General features: G+C 42.4%; 1 protein-coding gene across 6 annotated transcripts in view; it reads left to right on the forward strand.

The window, feature by feature from the left end:
* PFKP (phosphofructokinase, platelet) overlaps positions 1-26,199 on the forward strand; it is a 76,710-nt gene that overhangs the window by 40,327 nt on the left and 10,184 nt on the right. For 3 of the 6 annotated variants that reach the window (XM_072154006.1, XM_072154002.1, XM_072154004.1), the window contains exons 8-16: positions 548-643; positions 2,442-2,534; positions 4,242-4,367; positions 5,438-5,502; positions 6,203-6,272; positions 9,753-9,899; positions 11,058-11,128; positions 11,251-11,338; positions 18,141-18,293. In XM_072154006.1, coding sequence (XP_072010107.1) covers positions 548-643; positions 2,442-2,534; positions 4,242-4,367; positions 5,438-5,502; positions 6,203-6,272; positions 9,753-9,899; positions 11,058-11,128; positions 11,251-11,338; positions 18,141-18,293 — 909 coding nt within the window. Of the gene's footprint in view, positions 1-547; positions 644-2,441; positions 2,535-4,241; positions 4,368-5,437; positions 5,503-6,202; positions 6,273-9,752; positions 9,900-11,057; positions 11,129-11,250; positions 11,339-18,140; positions 18,294-23,658; positions 23,812-26,199 lie in introns of all 6 variants that reach the window. The other 3 variants (XM_072154003.1, XM_072154005.1, XM_072154007.1) reach the window with 2 other exon arrangements.

Below are 26,199 nucleotides of genomic sequence, written 5' to 3' on the forward strand. Positions count from 1 at the left end.
CCCATGTCCCCTAGTATATAGCCAGCCCATGTCCCCTAGTATATAGCCAGCCCATGTCCCTTAGTATATAGCCAGCCCATGTCCCTTAGTATATAGCCAGCCCATGTCCCCTAGTATATAGCCAGCCCATGTCCCCTAGTATATAACCAGCCCATGTTCCCTAGTATAAAAACAGCCCATGTCCCCTAGTATATAACCAGCCCATGTCTCCTATTATATAACCAGCCCTTGTCTCCTAGTATATAGCCAGCAGCCCCTGCCCCAGTTTATACCCCGCCCCCTGCCCCTAGTATGCCCAGCATATAAAAAAAATAAACTCTGTACTCACTTTTCCAATGCTCCCACAGGTCCTCTTTTTTCGCGTGCAATGAGCTGTAAGGAGCCGTAGCTAGAGCACCAGGAGAAAGAAGAGAATCTCATAGTGCTACATACCTACACATTCAGAGCCTAATCTGACCTAACATTACATAATACCTAACCTATATAATAGCTAACATTAGGAGTTGAATCTGTCTGGGTACTACAAAATTTGTTTTATTTCCTATAGAACCGTGCAAGGAAGAAAAGACTGAATATCATTATTGTCTCAGAAGGAGCCATCGATCGCCAAAACAACCCTATCACTTCAGAAAAGATTAAAGATGTAAGTATTTGTAGAATAAGTTGACCTGAAACCTCACCAGAAGCATCTTTAAATGGGGCTTCCCAATACGTACAATTATCACAAACTAGCTAACTCCTCTAAAATCTCCTGTGGGCACCCAAATAAGGGAATGGACAGAGTGCTTCTGGGTCCCTTAGTCTCTATGTACATGGTATGTGCCAGTCATGTCTCATAAAAGGAGTGTGACTTGCACACTTTAGAAGTAACATTGTAACATGCTAAAATGGGTGTGTCAAGTAAAAAGGAAGGATGTTCTGATGTTATGAATTCTGAAAACTTCGGTCAAAAAAGTAGCGGTGCACCATTCACTTCATGGGACTTCTCATGATCTGCATGGGACTTTTTGCATAATATTAACGTTAAAAGGGAGATAAGTGATGTCGACACAATTGTTGATGTTTCTGTTTTATAGAATACAGCCCTACTTAAGGACACCGACTTACAGACGACCCATAGTTAAAGACGGACCCCTCTGCCCACTGTGACCTCTGGTTTAGCTCTCTGGATGTCACTATAGTCCCAGCAATGATCAGCTGTAAAGTGTCTGTAATGAAGCTTTATTGATAATACTTGGTCCAATTACAGCAAAAAATTTTGAAACTCCACTGGGGCAAAAAATTTCTGGATCTACCATTATAAAATATACAATTCCGACTTACATACAAATTCAACTTGACAACAAACCTACGGACCCTATCTTGTATGTAACCCGGGTACTGGCTGTACTAACAATGCCTGGGAAAGGGGTAAATTGGGTTTACCCATTACGAGAGGAGTTTTTTTTTAAATGCATCACTGTTCATTTTGCCAAATCTGAAAGGATATGCAATGGTGTCTGTGAAGATAGCCATACCATAACCTTGTGATCTATTATAGGTGTATCCTACTTACACTACATGTTAAAATATTCCACCAATCAGCACCAATGGTTGAGAATTGGTCAATACTCTTCATACTGTATTGGATAGCGGTGAAGGGTTATGAACCTTGTTGCTTTCCATAAGAGCAGCTCTGACCCAGCAGACAGAGATATTACATGATCCTATTAGGATGATTCATATGCAGTTCAGAAGATGTCATCTCCATATGGCGGTTTATGGATGAATCGCTGTACTATCCCCTTTCATCCCTCACAGTCTGTGATCTGTGTCCTGGTTAGTCATAAATTCTGGAACAACATCAGTAAAAAAAATGTATCTAGGGAAGTTCACTTTCGAGGAAACTACCTGCCACATCCTCCCATCAGTAGGTTAGGACGGCTTATCATGCCGCCATCTGGCTGCCACCAGCAAGGAGAATTATGTATAATCCTCATTCCCTGAATATAATTAGACGGGTTAACCATTTCGCTGGTTATATTCATCGTGTGAGCACAGTATATACAATAAATAACATGAAATCAGTAGGGATTGTATCCTCTTCTGCATCTACTGTAATCCTAAAAACTAAAGCAAAGTTATAGGGGGTTATTTATAATTAGGCAGGCTTATTGCGTTCTATACTCCGCTGCCTGACGGGTTTATTCAAGTGGCGTTGGCCCTTTAATAAACCTCTCAGTGGTGTCTGGTTTTTTTTTTAATAATCACAAAATAATCGCAAGAGGAGTAAAATAATTGCAGCAGCAGATACACCAGGAGGGGTGAAGACGGACCTTGTGATCTGCCGCTATTTCTGATTGACACTAAAAAATCGTAAAAGAGTCTGATTGCGATCATTTTGACACTTTGTTGCCAAAAAGTAAAGAAAATCCTATGATAAATGAACATTTGTTTTCCAGCTTGTCGTATCGCGTCTTGGGTTTGACACACGAGTAACTATCTTGGGCCACGTCCAGAGAGGTGGAACCCCATCAGCTTTTGACAGAATTCTTGTGAGTGTTTGTCTCCTTGCCTGATTTTTTGTTTAAAGCATATATATATATATATATATGTATATATATATATATATATATATATATATATACACACCCACATTTATATATATAAGGAAGCCATGGAACATATCTGTATGGAATGGTTTAGACCTTATTCACAGGCCATGTGCTTGGTCAGATCGGATGATCCTGGGCAAGCACTGTGCCGGATGGAGTAGGTAGAGGGAATGAACGCTCCTCACCGCTCCTCTCTTTTACAGTGCGGTGAGACACTATGGGACACATTTAGTAAAAACTGTGCAAACTGTACTATTTGTAGTTTGCCTGTGTATAGTACAGGTGTCGCCTGATTCAGGATTTCTGGCGCACGTTCTACATGAATTTATGCCCTCTACCCTGCTCCAACAGACTGCACCACTTTTTTTTGGCGTACCTTTAACATGGGACATGTGATACATTTCTGTCGAGCGTTGCATGATAAATCTTGCGCACGGTCCGACTGAGCACTGGAACCCCCCCTAATTTGTGTTGCATGAAGATTAGTGCAGCCGCGCCACAAAGTGCAAGCAGTTTGCACTAAAAAGTCCAACAGAAAACTGGCGCAAAGCCTTTAGTAAATGTGCACCATTATGCTCATAGTATTCTGTTGTGGCCTTGATCTAGCCACAATTTGAGCAACTAGATCACGGCCACAGTTACGTGAATGTAAATAAGGCCTTAGAGCGATTTGATTATAAATGTAGACATATTGGGGTACATTTATGAGGACTTGTAAGCCAGTTTTTTCTGGCATACAAATCCGAAAAGGCCATAAAAAAGATGCAATTCCTGGTGCACACCGTGGAGTTTGCAGCTATTTGAACTTTTTGCACCACATTCACAACTTCACCACAAGAAAAAGTGGATGCAGTAGGGAAGAGGCGTTGGAAGGGACGGGGTTTAATTAAATGAAGGCGCATGATGCTCCAACATATGATAGATCCCCTCGTTGAGACCAATGCATCATGACTTGTGTGCCAGTTTGTTGGTGTACAAGGCATGAAAAATTTGCAATTCATGGCGCCATGGAATTTGCAGGTATTTGGCCCTTTTGTACCACATTCAGGACTTAATATAAAGTGGACACAGCGAGGAACAAGGCAGCCAGGGAGGAAATACTCTAATCAGCCAAATATACTGCACCAAAATACTGACGTAGGTTATAGCTGAAAATTGATTGTCACACCAGCATGGTTATCAGTTCTGGCCGTGTAACCCATGATCTGATGATGATATTATGGTGATTTATTATTATGGGAAAATTCACAACATGGCTTATATTGCACTTTGTCATTTGGATATATGATATGCCTATGCAGGGCGACTAGTGTCAGACTATGAAGAAGAGACCCCCTATTGATAACAGTTATGATAACGCAGAGTTAACAATTGTCCCAATCCTCTGCAGTAGGAATAACAGAGGGACAGAATAGTACGGAGTGCTCATAAGAAACTCTTTAGAATTGTTAATTCATGGGGGATACAAGAATATACCACTTGACTTTTCAACCCTTAAATGGACCTTCCGTCTGCACTAAAACAAAAATAATGTAAGAATTTCTCAACACGGTCATATAAAGGAAAAACTGCTCCTTGACAAAAGTAGTGTTATGTGATAACCTGTGATATAATGTACCTGTGGTAACACTTGTGTCCTGTGTACAGGCCAGCAGGATGGGAGTGGAGTGCGTCTTGGCCTTGCTGGAAGCCACTGCGGAGACGCCCGCCTGTGTGGTATCTTTATGTGGAAACCAAGCCGTGCGCCTACCTCTGATGGAGTGTGTACAGATGGTGAGTGCTTGAGCCAGGGTAAAGCTGGGAATTAGCTAAAGCTATAGCAAACAATCAGGACCTGGCAGACACTCCACGCCATGACAGTCTCTGTAATTACACATGGGTGTCACGTGAAATACAGCGACTATAGGAGGTGTAACCTGAAGTTTTGGGGCCTAGTACTAAAGACATTCTTGAAGCGGACACATGTCACAGTCTAATCTGATCTAAGTGTCCACATACTGATATACAGTCCCCTATTTATCAGGTGGGGGGACAGTCAGTCACCCTTTTCTGCACCATGTACCGCTGCCGTACGGCGCCATGTACCCATTGCCGTCTATGTGGGCCATATATATGGCGTATATACGCCCCCCAGTGTGAATGTAGCCTTACAGTAATGGACATCCTTCTCAGGTCACAGCCAAGTCCGGTTTTATACAAAGTGGGGTGCTGGGTAAAACTAAAAGCGAGGCCCCAAAATAAAACTATTTTCTGAAAAGTCACAGTCAGTAAGAGGCTTCCTTTATTCCGGCACAATATTAACACATGATAGGGAGATAAATATCAAAGATGATATAGATTTATAGATAGATGATAGATTTATAGATGCAGAAATATAAAATAGATTATATATGGATAGTGAGATAGAAGATCGATTAATAGATGAATAGATCATAGATTGGAGATAGATAGAAGATAAATAGATAGACAGAAAGCTAGATAGATAAATGGTGAGATAGACAGATATATAGATAGGAAATAGACAAATTATAGGAGATAGATAACTAGACAGATAGATGATAGATATATAGATAGGAGATAGATGATAAGCGTCTTCAACCGGGAATTCAACCAAGGGGTATTAAAGGAGAAATACATCCTCTCTGCCCTAAAAAGTCCACATGCAAAGGGCCCTTTAGGACAGGTGGCCCTGGGCAAATGCTCAGTTTGCCGCCCCCTAACGCCGCCACTATTCACAGAACTGGGTAAGCTTTCAGTGACCTCATTGGCTCAGAAGTCATTTTGAGAAGCAATGAATGAATATTTCAGTATGAATATTAACATCTGTATTTAATTTTTCCAAGACTCAAGAAGTACAGAAGGCGATGGATGAAAGGAGATTTGAAGACGCGGTCAGGCTGCGTGGAAGGTACATATAATAATGCACTTTATCTGTGTTCAAATTACGGTATATATTTGCTTGACCCTTCTATAAGACTTCACATTATACATTGAAGGGGAAAGTCTGGGGGCTACTAAAACTCCCATCATGGTCTCCTGACACTACTACTGTCCTTAGGACTTGGAGCACTTCCCTCTTCTCCCAATGTCACCCTCTGCTTCTCCTCGGATAAATCTCCTGCTTATCTGATGTAGAGGGTGCTGGTCCAGTGACCTGGGTGCAGAGAGCACCGCTCCACATGGAGTGATATGGTGACGTTCCGTACACAGAGAAAAGATAGGACATGACTTATATTTCCCTGTGTTACAACGTCGTGTATCTCTATGGAGAGAGGAGGGGTCACCCCTCCTCCTCTCTATGGTGCCGGACGTGTGCCTGCTCGGCTACGGCTGGGCGGCCACACGTTCGTGTGCATGTAGCCGAAGTCTAAGCCTTGTTGTGCGGTGGGATCATTATATCACAACATAAGATGTGATCATGTCTCATCATCAATGCGACTGCTGAAAAATGCTGAAGACTCTCTAGATGCCAATGGGTAAATATATTCCATTCTTTCCCAAAAACAGAGTATACAAATTATAGACAAGATTTTATGTAATTTTGTCATTTTTGTTAGAAAAAAAAAATCGATATATATATTAAAATGTTTTTTTAATTAATATTTTAGGAGTTTTGAGAACAACCTCAACACGTACAAACTCCTCTCCCATAAGAAAAATATATCAGAACTTCCAAAGGTAAATTACATTTCTGTATTACCGGACTATATTCACATTGATACTATTTCCACAGTATAGTTACATTATCATTCACCTACAGTTATAGAAGACAGTAATAATTTACCTGAATTTTTTATTAGATCTACCCCTGTAATTGTTTTGTGTACTTACCGTATGAGAGGAGTATAAGCCCAGCTACTGCTTGTCACCCTTATGCAGAGGAAAACTAAGTACCTTCTGCATGGGTGAGGAAGAGCAAGTGCAATGGTATTTTACCCTGTACTATTTTAGGTTACCACGCCCTGAGAGGGGGGATATCAAGGAAACATTAAAGGGTTTGGCCACCCTTTTACATAAATTGCCAATGTGCCTTTACTCTCTTAATAATAATCCTTGAAGGTTCATCAAGTGATTAAGCACTCAAGAAACTTACTTTAACACTGTCTGCAGACCCACATGGTTCTTTGTTTGCATGCCTGAGCACAGATGAAAAGGAGGAGCTGCAGCAGGAGATTATGACACATCCTGCTCCCTCCCCACTTCCTGTATCTGTCAGTGAGATGGAGAGAGAAAGAGGCAGAGTAGGTGACGCCATGAGGAATGGACTAAAGGAGTGAGCGAGAGGAAGCTGTGTATATATGCATAGGGCAGCATGGGGAGAACGGGGAAAGGCTGAATCTCTCAAAGAAGGCAAACGTACAGGTAGATATACAAACAGAGGCATGTGTAATGCAACAGATTTATTAAAAAGTGGCCAACTAGGGCTATTTAGGACACAAAAACACCTACAAGCGTTTTTGGACTTAAATATATTCCCAAATCACCCAGTATCATATCTTACTGGGCCTGCAATACCAAAGCGTATACATACCTGCAGCTCCTGATGCCTGCACAGTAATTCAATGACATCAGCATAGTACACCCTGACATACACAGGGTACTACGCTGACTTTATTGAAGCAGTGCACTGGTGGCAGAAGCATAGAGATGGATCTGGTGTGCCTCTGTGGACTTGTCTCTAAGGTGCATGAATATTTGGGAGCTGATACACGGTCATTTGGCATATTAAACCACATAGTCGGTTTAGTGTCCAAAAACGCCACAACAGGTACACTTTAACAAGAATTTTGTCCTGCTTCAGCCAGTTGTCTTACAACCAGATACAGGACACTGAAGAGGAGGGAGAGGGAGGAGACTGGATTTCTATAGTCAGCCAGTTGTCTTACAACCAGATACAGGACACTGAAGAGGAGGGAGAGGGAGGAGACTGGATTTCTTTAAATATGTCTTAGTTTTCATTGTAATTTAAGACAAAATAATATCAAATGGAATAAAGAGATTAATATGATTTCCAGTACAAGTCATTGGGTGATTTTTTTCATTAAAGCGTTAATGTAAAGTTATAATGATTTTACCAAATTATATATAAGTGATTCCTCATCCATATATATTTGCTGCTGACCCTTTTCTTTCTAAAGTTATGGCATTTTATGTTATGAAAGTGTCTTTCTCACCAAAGGTAAAGTGGGCGGCGACTAATATCTGTCAGTCTATTCCCTCAAGCTGAGGCCAGTTAGGTTGCCCATAGATCCCATGATGCCTTGTGTTCTCTTTCAAAGTAATTTAGCATAAAATCCATTTAGTTTCCCACAAGTAAATCCAGTGAACACTGCACATACAGGATGTATATGGTGACTAGCCTGGCAGCTACCTTCAGATGGAGGAGCAGGGGGTATGCATAGAGCACATACAGGATGTATATGGTAACCAGCCTGGAAGCTTTCTTCATATGGAGGAGCAGGGGGTATGCATAGAGCACATACAGGATGTATATGGTAACCAGCCTGGAAGCTTTCTTCATATGGAGGAGCAGGGAAAATGTAATAAGTGGTATAAATCATAAGTAAACGAGTTACATGAAGTCTATAGTCTGTGCTGTGTGAGTACTAAGTCCCAATAACAAGGTGGAGGAAGGGAGCAGCATGAGGTACATAGAGAGACAGAGAAAGTTCTGTAGAATTACAGACTGGAATGGAGGAACTGATAATCTGAGGGGGATAGCAAAGTTGTTTTACATGCCAAGAGCTATTGATTTGTGGGAAAAAAGACCCTTTACAATTACTCTTTAATAATATGTGTGCTATACAGCATTTAGTGATAGATTACTAACCTGTTAAAGTAATGTAATAATTCTCTCTTCTTCCTGACAGGACAACCAGTGTAGTGTACGTAATTTATATGCTTAGCGCCTAAGACCGGCCTATATTTTCTGTAATGTGTCGTAATACTGCATGGTATACATGTGCAGCTTGCGCGACATCCCGCGGCAGGAGCATGCTATACGTGTACTTGCTATATCCCCGCTGCTCTTAACTATTGCTAACTCTATATAAGCTCAGCTTTTCTTACCTTCACAGATAAACTAACATTTACCTCTAGATAATGTAATATTACATCTAGGCATTGATCACCAACTGTAGTGTAGTATTTGGTATTTTTTTAATATCTTTTTTATCTTCATTTTTACAATTTTTGATGATTTTATATATGTTTTCACTCTGGCTACAAAAAACTAACAATAGACTAACAATCACGTCAGGATAATGGGTAGAACCTATATAGATGGATAACACAGGATCCACCTTTCACAATAGTTACAGGTCATCTACTCCCCCTCCCCGTACAATGACCTCTGCAGCCACAGAGCATGCCCAGGGGCGTAACGACAGGGGTTGCAGCCATAGCAGCTGCTATGGGGCCCACAGTGTCAGGGGGCCCCCCAGCATCTGGGGTATCGGGTGTTTATATATTGGGAGGTGGGTGTATATATGCTGTATGTCTGTATATGTTATTGTATGTATGTGTGTGTTTGCTGTATGTGTGTATATGATGTGTATATGGTTTATATATGTGATGTGTATATACTGTATGTATGTTTATACTGTATGTGTGTATATGCTGTATGTGTATATATAAAAGTATATAAATCTGTGAACATATGAGTGTATAAATGTGTGTGATTGCAACTCACATGTGTTAGTATACAAAAATGTATAATATATTTTGGTGGGTCCCATTCAGAAGCCTGAAATGGGGGTCTGACTCTCCTAGTTACGCCCCTGAGCATGCCCACAATACTTTCCGGTAGATCATAATGTGTCCTCTCCATATTACTGGCTGCTTTAAAGTATATCCCTAACACTTTTAACAACTCAGGGCAAGATGGGGCCCCCATAATCATGAACAGATTTTGCAACATAGGTGCACCAGCTCACTTTTCTCCAAGCCACATCCTTTTTCCCAGAAGGCCACTCCCACTTTCATGGAATTGTGGACACAGGATCTTCCGTGACCTCTGACACTTCCAGCCCAGCAGAAATAGTGTTGTTTTATGATATTTAGGATTGGGTTATAGAGATGTCACATCAAGGCTCTGACTGTGTTCATTTGCTTCCTTTTCATCACACATTTTATATCGTTGTCCATTCTTCTTTCTAGAGTAACTTCAATGTGGCTGTTTTAAATGTCGGAGCTCCTGCTGCTGGAATGAACGGAGCCGTCCGATCCGCCGTCAGGGTGGGAATTACTGAAGGGCACAAGATGTTTGCGGTTAATGATGGCTTTGAAGGATTTGCCAAGGGACAAGTGAGTGTATGAGAGAAGTGACATCATTACCGGTCTGTAGAGAGATCCTGATGACAAGTTTTCGGGTCTGACCTCATCCTGGTTGTTGAGAAATTGTAAATGAGATTTTGTATGGATCCAAATCACCAAATATCTTAAAAATGGTTTGAGTGAGGTTAGTATCCACACAGAAAATATTATCATCTAAATATTTCTTCAGGCCTTGGACCCTTCACTTTAAAGTGGTTCTCCAACAAACATTAACCTGCTGCTCCCGTTCCAACATTTCCCCGGTTTGTCTCTACTTCCTGGTCCCTCTTAATAATTGCAATGCTGACCCATCTCAGTCACTGATCCGAGAGGAAAATCCTTTGTGTTGAGAGGAATTGTCAGAGAATCCATAGCAGATAAGGGTGAATACTATTGTCACTGGTGCTCCTGCGACCCATGTGCCGCCGCCTGAAATTTACACACCGCTGATTGGCCCCGGCCACCTGACTACCTAGAATGCTCAGCCTCTTTCTGTGACTCCTGCCAGATCTTTGTGCTCTATGCCTTTGTTCCATGCCCTTTGCGATTATCCTGATTTCCGTTGTGACCTCGATTCTGTTCCTGACTTCGCTCCTGTGCCGCCTGTCCTGACCTACTACTACGTCCCAAATCCGATCCTGTGCTGCCTGTCCCCGACCACGCTTCTGCCTCACGACTTTGTACTACACCTTGGACGCCACCGCAGATTAAGTCGCGGCTGTGGAACGACCTGGTGATACCATGCCGCAGCAAGTTCAACCCGCTTTGCTCTGGTGAAAACTAGGTGCCACTTAGACTCCGGTCCCAGTTGTCAGCTTACGTCATCATCCGCAGTGGTCCAGTGGGTCCACTATCCCTGGTGCCTGACATCTATAATTCCCCATGTGGTCCGGCGCAGGGGTAACCAAAAAAACAAAGTCAAGTGGAAGTCGTTGTGTAAATGGAACATTCCCTGACACTAAAGGAAGTGCACAGGACACAATGCAGCCAAACAGTTGATCAGCGAGTCCTGTGACAGCACCACAGCCTGCTCATTCCCAGAGCACCCTTTAAAGCCACTGTTTAAGCCTTAGACCAAAAAAACCCTGTTGGTAAATGTTGAATTTTTCCTAGATTTATGCTGATCTATATTGTTTTCCTTCTTCTCAGATTAAAGAGATAAGATGGGGAGATGTTGGCGGCTGGACCGGCCAAGGAGGATCTATCCTGGGAACCAAAAGGTCATTTTCATTTTTAATCCTTTGTATATGGCAAATATTATATCATTAGTGGTGATGATAATAATTAGACTTGGTAAACAGTGCAATAACACAGAAATATAACTTATATTTTCATATTTCAGAACTTTGCCTGCAAAATACTTTGATCAAATTGCTGAACAGATCCGTGCAAATAGCATCAACGCTCTGCTTGTTATTGGAGGGTTTGAGGTGCATGTCTGTCTTCTCATGAATTGTTTCATTCCTTCATTCTCTGTTACAGTTCATTGTTCTTGTTTGACTATATCTACAGTAATTCATTTTAAAGTTACCTCCAGCTCCCCTCTAAAATAGCATAGTCTCCCCTGTATACAGTAGCTGTTACCTGATATCCATACAATTACTTTATGACATTGCTATCCCTGATGTGCTTTAGATTAATTGGGGGACAATTGTTTTCTGTTGTACAATCCCTGAAATAATCGTAATGCTTTGCGGACTGCCAGGAATTGGGATTATTTTTCCCCTTTACGCCACCTCCAAACCAAGTGGGCGTGTTGTAGCATGAAAGTGGCGTGGCCGTCGGTGGCGTGGACCAGCGCAGGGCATTCCCCTCCCTCACCTGTGCACCTGCCATAACCTGCAACCTTTTGAGCCTGAACAGTCGCTGGTAATATTGAAAGCCCCAGCACAACCAGCCACCACATAAACCTAGAGGCTGTATCCAACAGCACCCCAAGGGGGAGGGTTTTTATCATACGTTGAGCATGTGGTGTTATTTCCAGGAACCAATGAGAGAAGTCATACCTGCAAGGGATGGGAGAGAGCAGGAGCTTGAACCAATAAAAAGGCTGGAGGTGTGTTTCAGACGACCTCAGACATCCTGTAGGCACAGTATCTAAGCTGTAGTCACAGCTCTACCCTTAGATCTCATTCACAAGAACGTATGGGGGCCCATATTCCCGCCCCCATAAAGGTCTATGGCACCCTGCCACAGTCTGGAGAGCACAAGCTGTCTCACAGCTGGGTGACCGCTGTATAAAGTATAGGATAGATATAAGTCCTATATTATGTGGTATTTCCATGGAGAGGGGAGGGGTGAGAAACCCTCACCCATCATCCACCCTGCACCCGGCTGTATGAAAGCCTGGACTAGTATACGTTCAAGTGAATGAAACATTATCAAGATGAGCTTCAAATTGGTCAAATAGGCAGGAATATCTAAGACAAAAATATTAGGAAATTTACGATTACTGGGGTTAATGTTAGGTCAAACAGCTGCTCAGTGCGGGGCTGGATCTCAACCCCCCAACTGCCCCACCATCTATGACCTATCCTGCGTTTAGACTATTGATAAATTTTACCAGACAACCACATTACTGAGGTTTTTCCACCATATGCTACAAAACATCTGATAGATGGAGGTCATCATAGTCCTCGGACCTCCATTGATTTGGCTGCTGCATGGAGGGGTAGACTGAATGGAGAGTTGGTCACGCTTGTCCAGGGCAGCCATCAGGAAATTCGGGGCCCCATACAGCAAAAGTGTCTGGGCCCCAACACACCCCAAAACCGAACAAGCCTCCTGCCCCCCGCAGTGACCTTTCACAAACAGGGTTTGAGGCCTGTTGCTACGACAAGGCACACTCTTCTGGTAGATTGCCAATAGGAGTCATACTTTTGGTCAAGTATATTTATTATAGTGCAAATATGGCATCAAAAACTAAAGCATGGTGAACAGTAAACATATAAAAGTGTTTAACAGACAACATATAACAAATATAACATTATAAAGTGCAATTGCTAGGGCCGCCACTATCTTTTAATGTTTTAATAAAGAATTGTGTTAATTACCAGTGGGGGTGCTCCAGTGCACCTAAGGGCTCTATACGTCACCCTGCCACCAGTCCTGAGGTAATCTAAAGTCCTGGTACCTGTGCCTGCTCAGCAACCTCTGTGAATCACTGCATAAGGGTCAGGACTTCATATTTCCTCAGAACCAATGGGAAGGAAAAGAAGGAGCGTTCATTGCATGCCCCAAGGAAACCTAAAGTCCCTGCACCTGCACACTGATTCACAGAGGCTGCTGAGCAGGCACAGGTATCGGGATTTCGGATCACCGCAGGACTGGCCGCTGGGTGACATAAGGAGCCCTTAGGTGCACTGGAGCACTCCCACTGCTCCTAAGCTGGTAATTAACATAATTCTTTATAAAAGCATTAAAGGATAACCATAGAGGCCATTTTGATGGAACTTACAGTGCTGAAGTCAGGGTCATCAGGTGCATAGCATGATACCTTCAGGTACTATGCTGTGCACCTGGTGCTTGATTCCCTTTAAACAAGGGATATATATAAAGACAAAATACTCATGTACCACACTATAAAAATAACTTTATTAGATGCATGCATCTATAAGTGTGTAGTCACAAGAATGCCAATAAATAAGCATCAGCATTCAATGGATAAAGTAAATGCAACTCGTACTGCCTCTATTATAGAGGAATAATGCTTCTATTTTAAGAGCACACAACTTAATACTGCCATATATGTACACTAAAAACATACTACAATACCTTCTCTGATAAACAAGAATGTAACTACCATAGTACTGCCCCCTATGTACAGGAATATAACTACTATAATACTGCCCCCTATGTACAAGAATATAACTACTATAATACTGCTCCCTATGTACAAGAATATAACTACTATAATACTGCCCCCTATGTACAAGAATATAACTACTATAATACTGACCCCTATGTACAAGAATATAACTACTATAATACTGACCCCTATGTACAGGGATATAACTACTATAATACTGCCCCCTATGTACAGGGATATAACTACTATAATACTGCCCCCTATGTACAGGAATATAACTACTGTAATACTGCCCCCTATGTACAAGGATATAACTACTATAATACTGCCCTCTATGTACAGGAATATAACTACTATAATACTGACCCCTATGTACAAGGATATAACTACTATAATACTGCCCCCTATGTACAGGAATATAACTACTATAATACTGCCCCTTATGTACAAGAATATAACTACTATAATACTGACCCCTATGTACAAGAATATAACTACTATAATACTGCCCCCTATGTACAAGAATATAACTACTATAATACTGCCCCCTATGTACAGGAATATAACTACTATAATACTGCCCCTTATGTACAAGAATATAACTACTATAATACTGACCCCTATGTACAGGAATATAACTACTATAATACTGCCCCCTATGTACAGGAATATAACTACTATAATACTGACCCCTATGTACAAGGATATAACTACTATAATACTGCCCCCTATGTACAGGAATATAACTACTATAATACTGCCCCCTATGTACAGGAATATAACTACTATAATACTGTCCCCTATGTACAGGAATATAACTACTATAATACTGCCCCCTATGTACAAGAATATAACTACTATAATACTGCCCCTATGTACAGGAATATAACTACTATAATACTGCCCCCCATGTACAAGAATATAACTACTATAATACTGCCCCCTATGTACAAGAATATAACTACTATAATACTACCCCCTATGTACAAGAATATAACTACTATAATACTGCCCCCCATGTACAAGAATATAACTACTATAATACTGCCTCCTATGTACAAGAATATAACTACTATAATACTGCCCCCTATGTACAAGAATATAACTACTATAATACTGCCTCCTATGTACAAGAATATAACTACTATAATACTGCCCCCTATGTACAAGAATATAACTACTACAATACTGCCCCCTATGTACAAGAATATAACTACTATAAAACTGCCCCCTATGTACAAGAATACAACTACTATAATACTGCCCCCTATGTACAAGAATATAACTACTATAAAACTGCCTCCTATGTACAAGAATATAACTACTATAATACTGCCTCCTATGTACAAGAATATAACTACTATAATACTGCCCCTATGTACAGGAATATAACTACTATAATACTGCCCCCTATGTACAGGAATATAACTACTATAATACTGCCCCTTATGTACAAGAATATAACTACTATAATACTGACCCCTATGTACAGGAATATAACTACTATAATACTGCCCCCTATGTACAGGAATATAACTACTATAATACTGACCCCTATGTACAAGGATATAACTACTATAATACTGCCCCCTATGTACAGGAATATAACTACTATAATACTGCCCCCTATGTACAGGAATATAACTACTATAATACTGTCCCCTATGTACAGGAATATAACTACTATAATACTGCCCCCTATGTACAAGAATATAACTACTATAATACTGCCCCTATGTACAGGAATATAACTACTATAATACTGCCCCCCATGTACAAGAATATAACTACTATAATACTGCCCCCTATGTACAAGAATATAACTACTATAATACTGCCCCTATGTACAAGAATATAACTACTATAATACTGCCCCCTATGTACAAGAATACAACTACTATAATACTGCCCCCTATGTACAAGAATATAACTACTATAAAACTGCCTCCTATGTACAAGAATATAACTACTATAATACTGCCTCCTATGTACAAGAATATAACTACTATAATACTACATATATACACAGAAGTGAACATGCAAAAAATCAGTATTTATCATATACAGCTACAGAAAACACATGAGATCCTCACCTATTGCATCCAGTGACATCAGGTGACGTGTCCTCGGATTGTTCTCGTTCCTCTTCTCCATTAGTTCCACCATCACCTTGTCTCTTCCTCCACGTACACAGAATTCCTGCAGAGTTTACCACACAGACGTCTTATGTTCTGCACTTTCCCATTGTCCCTTCTTCTGCTACCACCAATACTGTGCCCCAAATACTGTAATAGAGCCCCCTGAAATATTAGTACCACACAAATAGTGCCCCATAATGTAACACACTGTAATGGTAAGGGTAATTTATTTCTTCTTTCTCTCCTACCCCAGACATAGAATGAATGGCCCCAGCCTACCCCAGACATATAATAAATGCCCCTGCCTACCCCAGACATATAATAAATGCCCCCTGCCTACCCCAGACATATAATAAATGCCCCCTGCCTACCCCAGACATATAATAAATGCCCCCTGCCTACCCCAGACATAGAATGAATGGCCCCTGCCTACCCCAGACATATAATAAATGCCCCTGCCTACCCCAGACATAGAATGAATGGCCCCAGCCTACCCCAGACACAGAATGAATGGCCCCAGCCTACCCCAGACACAGAATGAATGGCCCCAGCCTACCCCAGACACAGAATGAATGGCCCCTGCCCACCCCAGACATAGAAGTAATGGCCCCAGCCCGCCCCAGACATATAATTAATGCCCCCCTGCCCGAGACATAGAATTAATGCCCACTGCCAGCCCTAGATATACAATAATGCCCCCCCAGACACATAAATAATGCCCCCTGCCAGCCCCAGATATAGAATAATGCCCCCCCCCCCTGTCCCAGACACATAAATAATGCCCCCTGCCAGCCCCAGATATAGAATAATGCCCCCCGTCATATAATTAATGCCCCCTGCGGGCCCCAGATACAGAATAATATCCGCAAGCCCCCCCCCCCCCCTGACATATAAATAATGCCCCCTGCAAGCCCCATATATAGAATGCCCCCCGTCATATAATTAATGCCCCATGCGGGCCCCAGATACAGAATGTGTCCCCCCCTGCCCCAGACACATAAATAATGCCCCTGCCAGCCCCAGATATAGAATACCCCCCGTCATATAATTAATGCCCCCTGCGGGCCCAAGATACAGAATAATGCCCCCCCCCTGCCCCAGACATAAAATTAATGTCCCCTTTCTATAATTAAAAAAAAAATACATAATACTCACCCCTTTGGCGCAGGTTTCTTCCTGTCCTCGGTCTTCTGTGGCTTGGTGTAGAGGCTCAGGATAGTGACGTCACTGCCCCGCGCCTCCACACCAAGCCGCGGAGCTGCAGGGAGGGCCGGAGCTGACATGGTAAGTGCCAGCCTCCTCCACGCTACACAGGTTGCGCAATGACGTCGATTGCGCAACCTGTGTAGCTGCCTGTATACACAGACGCAGAAGCAGCGGTGCTGCGCTGCGTCTGTGTACTGATTAATAGTACCTGCATCGAACGATCGTACGATGCAGGTACTATACATTAAATCAAAAATTGTAAGGAGGGAGTGCGGGCGGCCCGGATCAGCGCCGGCCCGGCCCCAGACCGGCCCAGGACCGACCGGCCGCACCTGTGTGCAGCACAGACCGCACAGTCTGCGGCCCACCGGCCGGGCCCCCGGGCCCCCCCCCCCCTAGTGTCTTAGAGTCCGGGCCCCATAGGGCAGTACCACTTGTACTGCCCTATCGGCGGCCCTGGATGCAGGTACTATACATTAAATCAAAAATTGTAAGGAGGGAGTGCGGGCGGCCCGGATCAGCGCCGGCCCGGCCCCAGACCGGCCCAGGACCGACCGGCCGCACCTGTGTGCAGCACAGACCGCACAGTCTGCGGCCCACCGGCCGGGCCCCCGGGCCCCCCCCCCCCTAGTGTCTTAGAGTCCGGGCCCCATAGGGCAGTACCAGTTGTACTGCCCTATCGGCGGCCCTGCGCTTGTCTATAGTTCTCTCCATTCAGTTTGGCTTATATATTAGTGTACGTCTTCTGAAGGTAAAGCGGCATCATCATAAAACATTCTTCTTACTGTGGTGTCTAAAATGATGTCTTAGTGTGTAAATCTTGATCCTTTTAGCTGTATTATATTATTCTTTCATTTGTTGTGTGTTCACATTTTGTATCCTACTATCGTATTCATTTCTATGTAGCATTATGTTTTATATATCTTTTATTTCACTGTGTGTAGTGGTTCCTTCCCAAGTATATCTGTGTGCTGTGGTAGAAATGGCTTCTTCCCATGGTCCCATTTAAGGTCCTTATCCCCCCCTCCTACAACGACAATGTCTTCTTTTTCCTCCCTACACCATGCCTGTGCCTCCCAGGCCTACTTGGGATTGATGGAACTGACTGTTGCCCGAGGGAAATATGATGAATTCTGTATCCCAATGGTTATGGTTCCTGCTACTGTCTCCAACAATGTGCCGGGTTCAGATTTCAGCATTGGCGCAGATACTGCTCTGAACACTATAACAGATGTAAGTTTAATGAGACTTATTTGAGTGCACTTACTAAAGCCACAAATCACTATAATACCATATATGTGGTCTTATTTATCAGAGCAAAGAATCCAGATGTTGACATGAATGCTACAGATGGGGCAGTTTTTATTGTATAAGGTAGTCCTAAAAGAGTCCAATCCCTTTGAGAAAGTATTACTCTAGAGAACCTGTTTAGAGAGTTTACTACCAAAGTCAAGCTCTCCGTGCCTCCTCTGAACACATGAACACCTTGACATCATGTGTTCAACTTCAGGAGATTTGGCCAATGGTATCCCTGGATGCAGGACCATCAATTACAGTAAATGGGACATTCTGAGTCAGGGAAAGCTTGACTTCAGTGTTAAACTCTCCGCCTACTTGACTTTATACAACCAATTTACATCTCACTTCAAAGTCGATTTCATGGATGATGCCACGACACTGGACCATGAAAGAAACATGAACTGGAAGATGCTCAGCTGCTTGACGACATACTGCTAGTGGTTTATTAGGACAATTTCTGATGACAGGTTCCCTTTAAGAATTCATCCCACCATATTGCTGCCTCCATTCTGTATAATTGTCCAGCTAATTCTCATTAATCCACAAGACTGATTTTCTTAAAAAAACCTCCAATTTGGAAATTTGGAAATGTATATTCTTTGCAAACTCTGATAAATAATCCCATGGGTAACAGCGAGTAAAGGTGAGTATTGCATGCTGCATGCTGCTGCTTAATGCTGTCTGCACTTAATTTAACCCACTCTTTTCCCTGCTGCTCATACTCACTTCATGACTGCTCATGTCAGCTTAGTAGACATCTAGACGGCTGGATCCTATGTAGTGTTGCCCGCATATGGCGCAGCTTCAAGGCTTGCAATTAGTTAGGTCAATGAATTCTGCTTGGTGGCATTCCGCTAAACCAGTTGCCTGTAAAACCAGTTACCTTACAAAGTTACAAAACCTTCCAAAAAAAGTGTCTTTGTTAACAATATGATGTGACGTAAAGGAGTGAGTTGCTCACTATCACAGTCTATAGCATGGAACGGACTTCAAGTTCTAGCCATAACTTCTCCATAATACACCATCACCTTCAACACAGGGCCTCTTCATATCAGTCAAACCAAAAACATTTTTGACATGATCAGCCAAGTTGGAAATATGATCAAAAATACACGTGGAATACCCATGATTGGTGGAATTCAGCCACTTTACTCAAGGAACAGGAAGTCGTAAGACCAGCTTCCTGGTCAGCCCGTTAGTGTTGCCAGCTGATCATCGACTAGTGTATGTGGTTGGCTTATAAAGTGATCACACTTATATGTGCCAAACACACCCAAAATCTCTTCAGAAGTGCTATTCTCCATTAAGTAGAATATTCCAAGGATTTACCAAGATTATTGATGGGTATAATCTCTGGTCTGGGGACTACATTTTGCTTTGCATTGGGTACTCGTTAACTGGTGTTTTAACAGTAAAATGTGTTACTTCCTATTTAAAGGGAACCCTAAAATGCAGTGCAGTCTTCTGGCATCATGTTTTAGATCAGAAGGAGTGGAACAAATTGTAAAAAAAAGTAATCCAGGCACTAATTTATTGAAATTGTTGCTATTTCTGTGCTTAGGAGTCCAGTTGGTGGCCCTGATCTATAATCTATCGCTGTATAGTGTGAACAAGAGATCCCTCCCACTGGACTCCATTTCCTTTATGATTATCGCTGCATTACTGAGTAGGACCACCTACTAGACTCCATTTCCTGTATGCAGAGATAACCTTTACTAATTAGGGCCACCCACAGGACATCAACTGGAGATATAATTAGTAAGTTAAACTTTATCCTATATTTTTTCTTCAATACCATATTGGATACCATTTGCTCCTTCTGCTTTATAACATGCTGCCGAGAGTTACAGAGAGTGACTAGAGCTGTGATGTAATAATAGACACAGCTAAAGATGAAGATTGTATCGATCTTAGAGGGTTGGCTGCTTTACCTCATGTTTTTGTAATGTGTGTGTAAGTGTGAGGGGTAGGGTATTAGGTAATTTGCCAATATACATCTATTAATAGTTCTGCTCAGCTTTCTTGATATGTAAAGTTAAGCCTCCTGTCTATTACCTTCAGCTGGAGGGTCGTGGGAGCTTATCTGTCCATGAACAATCGCCAGATAAAGATCACATGACCCTCCATCTGCGGCCATTTTATGGACAGGAATCTCTGGCTGATGAGGTAAAAGACAGGAGGCTTCACTTTACATATCAAGAAAGTGGAACAGAACTATTAATAGATTTATATTCGTAAATTACCTAATACCCTACCCCCCACACTTACACACACATTACAAAAACATGAGGTAAAGTGGACAAACCCTTTAAGTACCAGAACCTCTTACCCAACTTACTTTAGACAGCTACGGGTCAGATTACAGCAGTCGGTACCAGCCCATACTCCTGCCTGTGCTCTTATTTCTGCTTCTCTCCCCATAACCTATTTATATATGGATGCAATCAGCATTTATACATAAATATAAAGCATATGGAGGATACGGAATATTTTCCATCATACCCTTCTCATGCTTCACCTCCACAGTTAACACCACTGGACACCCGGAGAAGAAAATTCCTCACCTTTATTAAAAAAAATATTTATTTTTATTAATCGGCACTACTAAAATTTGCTAAATAAATCTGAAACAGTAAACCTTTTATAACAAGGATGAGTAAAGAGTTAAAATGTCAAGATTGTGAGGTAGAAGAGTAAAGATCTAACTAATCATCATTATATAGTGTAGGAGGTAAGTGTCTATTCACTGGTGAATCGGGATTTTCATAGAAAAGGTGGTCCCGTGTCTCAGTGGTCGCTTCAGTAGGGACGCAGCGTTCAGACACTGGGGCGGTGGTTTACAATCTTGAGACAATTGAGGAGATTCTCAAAAGTGTCTGAGGTAAAACTGTTCTAGTTTCCCATGACAACCAATCAGAGCTCAGCTTTAATTTTTAAACAGCTTTGGGAAAATGAAAGCTGAGCTCTGATTGGTTGTCACAGGCAACTAGAATAGTTCTGTTCTCAGACACTTTCGATAAATCTCCCCCAATGCTTTTAAGATGTGGCCTCATATATGGATAGGGCTAGGTGTGAGGATTGTTAGATTCCGTTGATTCTCACTTGATTATTGAAATGTTGGTCTAGCTTAGAAGGTCCTGGTTTTATAACTAGCCAGAGGAACATTTGGCCACAAAGTGATGACTCTTTGGAGGACCAACTGCATCCATACATAACATGGACAGGCCACTGATTGCCCTGGACACAGTGCAATGCCTTATTTCTCCTGCGGAGGTGCTGCAGGAAGATTGAAGAGTGATGGTTTAAGATTTCAGCTGTTTTTGTAGGGGCCACTAGCAGGCCTAACCTGTTGGTCAGGTTATTTTAAAAGGACTTTCTTAACATTTAACTCCTTTAAATGACTAACTTGGTTAGTTGATGTGACTACACTGTCTAATCTGCCTATGACATACAAATTACTGTAGACTATTATATGGAAAGTTTTCAAGATTGGGTACAATAAATGTGCATCTGAAATGACAACCATTTTAAGGCTATATTTACACGAGTGTATGGGAGACGTTTATACGGCCGAGGTATATACAGCATATATACTTCCCCCATACATCGCAGTGGCCTCACGGCGCTGCACCGGAGCACCGTACCGTTCCGTAGCCCGTAGAAAGGTAGGACATGTCCGTGCGCCATATATTCCTATGGAGAAGCGGCACTCACCCCCTCCTCCTCTCCCCTGCGCCGCCGTGTGCCCACCGTACTACGGTACGGCGTGCAACGGAAGTGTAAATATAACATAAGCTGGTATTGTCATAATGGGGGTCACACTTTAGAGAAAAGGTAGGATTACGAGAAATACCTTCCAAGATGTAACCATGCAACTTATAGGGGTTGGCCACTCTTTTACATAAGTTGCCCATGTCCCTTTTATTAAGGGATTCACCACTCCTGCTACTTACTTTTGTGCTGTCTGTAAACTCTCTGAATCTTTTTATTCATGATGAATAGGAGGAGCTGTAGCGGGAGATTATAATTCATCATGCTCTTTCCCCTCCCCTCTCCTCTCCCTGTGTCTGTCAGAGAAAAGGACTGTGAGAGAAAGGGGCACAGTGGGAAATGCCAATACATAGACTGAAGGAGTGAAAGAGAGGAAGCTGTTACTATATGCAAAGACAGCATGGTGAGATCAGGAAAAGGGTGAATCTCTTAAAGGAGATAAAGGCACAGTGACATTTACATGGAGAGACCTGTCTAATGGAACAGATTTTTTGAAAAGTGGCCAACCTCTTAAAGCTTGATTCCGAAGATTGCTTAAGTTGTGCCTAATAGCCTATACCAGTGGTGGCGAACCTCTGGCACGGGTGCCAGGGGTGGCACTCAGAGCCCTCTCTGTGGGCACCTAGGCCACATTGCCCCAACCAGTTCACCAGACACAACTCAAAGAATCTACCTGCAGTCACAGGCAATGTAGATGGTGCTCTCAGCATTATTTTGAGGCAACACATCCTTGGCTTCTTCGGACTGTAGAAAGAGTGAGAAGGTGTGGACAGGGGCGGTTTATCGATGGAGGCCCTTCTTCTGTTGAATTTGTGGTAGAACAGAGAGCAATAAATAAATGGGTTTTAGTTGTATTTTGGGCACTTGGTCTTGTAAAGGTTTGCCATCACTGGCCTGTACCTTCTCTATCAGTCTTTAGAAACAGACAGTTTTAACCCTTTACTCTTGTCCTCTATGGCTTCCCACCAATTAACAAACTGATGATCTGCTCTCTAAGGTTGCGTTAACATAACCCGACCACTTGACACAATTGGAACCCTACCCACCCTAGATGGCCAATGTCAGAAAGATTGAGAAGATAAATCTGTGGTATCTTCAATACACCGTGTCATTGGCAGGTGGGTGTGGCTTCAGTTGAATTTAGCAGCCGGAACGTGTGGACGCACCGTAAGGACTAACACGGCTTCTCTACTTCTGCTGACCTCTATGCTTAAGACATTGTGATCTTTTCATTTAACTTTTTATTTTTTTTGCTCTGCATGGGGCAGTCTTCTAAATTAATTTCAGAACTTAATTGCGCCAATGCGACCCCAGTGCACTTAATTATTTTTTTTTTAGTTTTTTTTCCCCCATTAATTTGGGCACCGCAATACTGCTCAATGTCATCCAACTAATTAACGGAGTCAACAAGTTCCTGACACCTCCGAGGTGTTCCCATACCTTTTGGGAAGCCAAAGCTCCCACCACACAGAAGGAGCCACTAACACGCATACATGACCCGTCCGCTAAGCACATATTCATGCTGCAGGCTTTTGAGAGTATGCTGCAGTTAGCTGAGGCTCGGGGCACTTATGAAGAGTTTTGCATCCCCATGTGCGTAGTGCCTGCCACCATTAGCAACAATGTCCCTGGCACTGACTTAAGTCTTGGCGCCGATACTGCACTCAATGCCATTATGGAGGTAAGATGTCTTGCTTTATTTAAACTATTAGCCGCTTTTAAGATGGCGCCATGCCCATGATCACGCCTGAACGCATTTCAGTTATATGACTAAGCTAAAAATAAAATAAATTGTAATATATTTTTTGCAGATGAATTTCAATATAAACAATGGAGAAGGTAGTTGCTGGTGCGATCGCCTCCTCACTAGGCACTGATCACAATCATAGCCTCATATAAGAAAAAGAGAAGGCACAGAAAGCCTAATTCTTCAATATGTCTGATCATTAATGTCCAAGGTCCCAGAGGAGTCTTCTAGATGTGAGAAGTGGTGTCCCTAGAGTCCTGGCTGTCAATGCTGGCACTAGTCATGGCCACAGGTTATAAGTCATTGGCACTGATCATCACCAAGGTCCCAGAGGAGTCTTCTATATGTGCCAAGTGGTGGCATATAACTGGTTTCCCAGGTGTCAACTTCTTAAATGCTGCTCCACAGCAACTAAGTTGTTTACACTGATCATCAGTAAAGTCCCAGAGGCGGCATCTAGACGTGCCATGTGGTGGCATATAACTATTTTCACGGCTGTCAAACTCTTTGATATTACAGTTGCAATTGGCCACGGCAACTAAGTCGCTGGCACTGATCATCTCCAGGGTCCCAGAGGTGGCATCTACAGGTGCCAAGTGGTGGTATATTACTAGTCCACCTCTTAGTTGCTGCGGTTGCTATTGACCAGAGTAACTAAGTTGTTGGCACTGCTCATCGTCAGGTTTCCAGAGGTGGCTTCTAGATGTACCATGTGGGTGCAAATAACTAGTTTCCCAGCTGTTGACCACTTCTAGGCATACCATGTGGTGGCATTTAACTAGTTTCCCGGCTGTCCACCTCTTATATACTGTGGTTGCTATTGACCACGGCAACTAAGTTATTGGCACTGATCATATAGGAGGCTTCTAGAAGTGCCAAGTGGTGGTATAGAACTACTGTAGGTTTCCCGATTAGAGGCTGTGATCAATTGCAACCGCCAGATCTAAGTCGTTAGCACTGATCATCACCAAGGAGGGAGCAGTGGTTTGCTATGACAGCTGGGAAACCTATCAAATATTTCTAGATACCCCCCCCCCACACCATTAATTACACTGCTTTACATTCTCATACAGATATATACAGCTCAAATATACAGAAGTGCTGCACAGAGAGTCATTGGGGCTCCCACTATGACATCCATATAGTAACATGTGGAGTGTGGGGAGAGGAATCTCACAAGGGACAGGGAGGACATACTACTGCCATAAAGTGCAAATGTTGTGTCTTCACGTGACGCGTGTGCACTGGTGTATGAGGAGGTGATGAAAGAGCCAGAAATGAGAGCAATGGAAGGAAAGAGACAGGCAGCGGGATGTCATCACAATGACTCAGCACTGCTACATCTCCGCGTCCTGCAGTCATCACATGTGACACTGACACATCTACACTCATTACTATTACAGTAGATTGCGTGTCGCAGTGATTAGATAAAGTGATGTCTTCATTCGCTCAGGTCTTCGCTGTTTGCATTGGTACATGCAAATATATGTAAATACTAAATTATCTAAATACCCTTTTTCTTTTTTTACTGCATGGATCCTTATTTAAAGGGTTTGTCCAGAAAAATAATTGATATTTTTGTGCAATGAAAAGTTAGACAATTTTCCAATATACTTTCTGTATCAATTCCTCACGGTTTTCTAGATCTCTGCTTGCTGTCCTTCTATAGGAAGCTTCTATGTTTACTTCCAGTGGATAGAGATCTGTCCATGGTGATGTGATGGACGCGCGCCGTTATTATCACAAAGAGCAATCACAGCTGTGTGATGCTAATGGCTCATGTACCTGTGTGTCCATAACATGACCATGGACAGATCTCTATCAACTGAAAGTCAACGTAGAAGCTTTCTATAGCAGGACAGCAAGCAGAGATGTAGAAATTTATGAAGAATTGATACAGAAAGTATATTGGAAAATTGTATAACTTTTCCTTACACAAACCATATCAATTATTTGCTGAAAGTGGACAACCCCTTTAAAGTGGACCTGTCATCATTGAGAACAGAAATATGAAATGCTCCAGTCCCCATGAAAAGTCCCTTCTTGGATTTTATATTATACGTCTGCACTGTGCTGTTCCTACTTGAAATGCAAACATAACGATTTCTGAAAGTGGAGCATAAGATTCAGCTCACAAGCCCCTAACTCTACCCCCGGATGTGCCCAAAGTATTACTGGCCTCAACATAATGACCCCATCACTGGTGTTATGCCCTCTTGTTATACCATCATGGTAGCACAAATCCCACTTGTAAAATAAACATAATAATTCCGCAATAAATAAAGACATGTTGGATTAAAAATTGGCCGCAATGCTTTATTA

Source organism: Engystomops pustulosus, chromosome 5 (genome assembly GCF_040894005.1).
Source record: "Engystomops pustulosus chromosome 5, aEngPut4.maternal, whole genome shotgun sequence".
Classification (NCBI taxonomy): domain Eukaryota; kingdom Metazoa; phylum Chordata; class Amphibia; order Anura; family Leptodactylidae; genus Engystomops; species Engystomops pustulosus.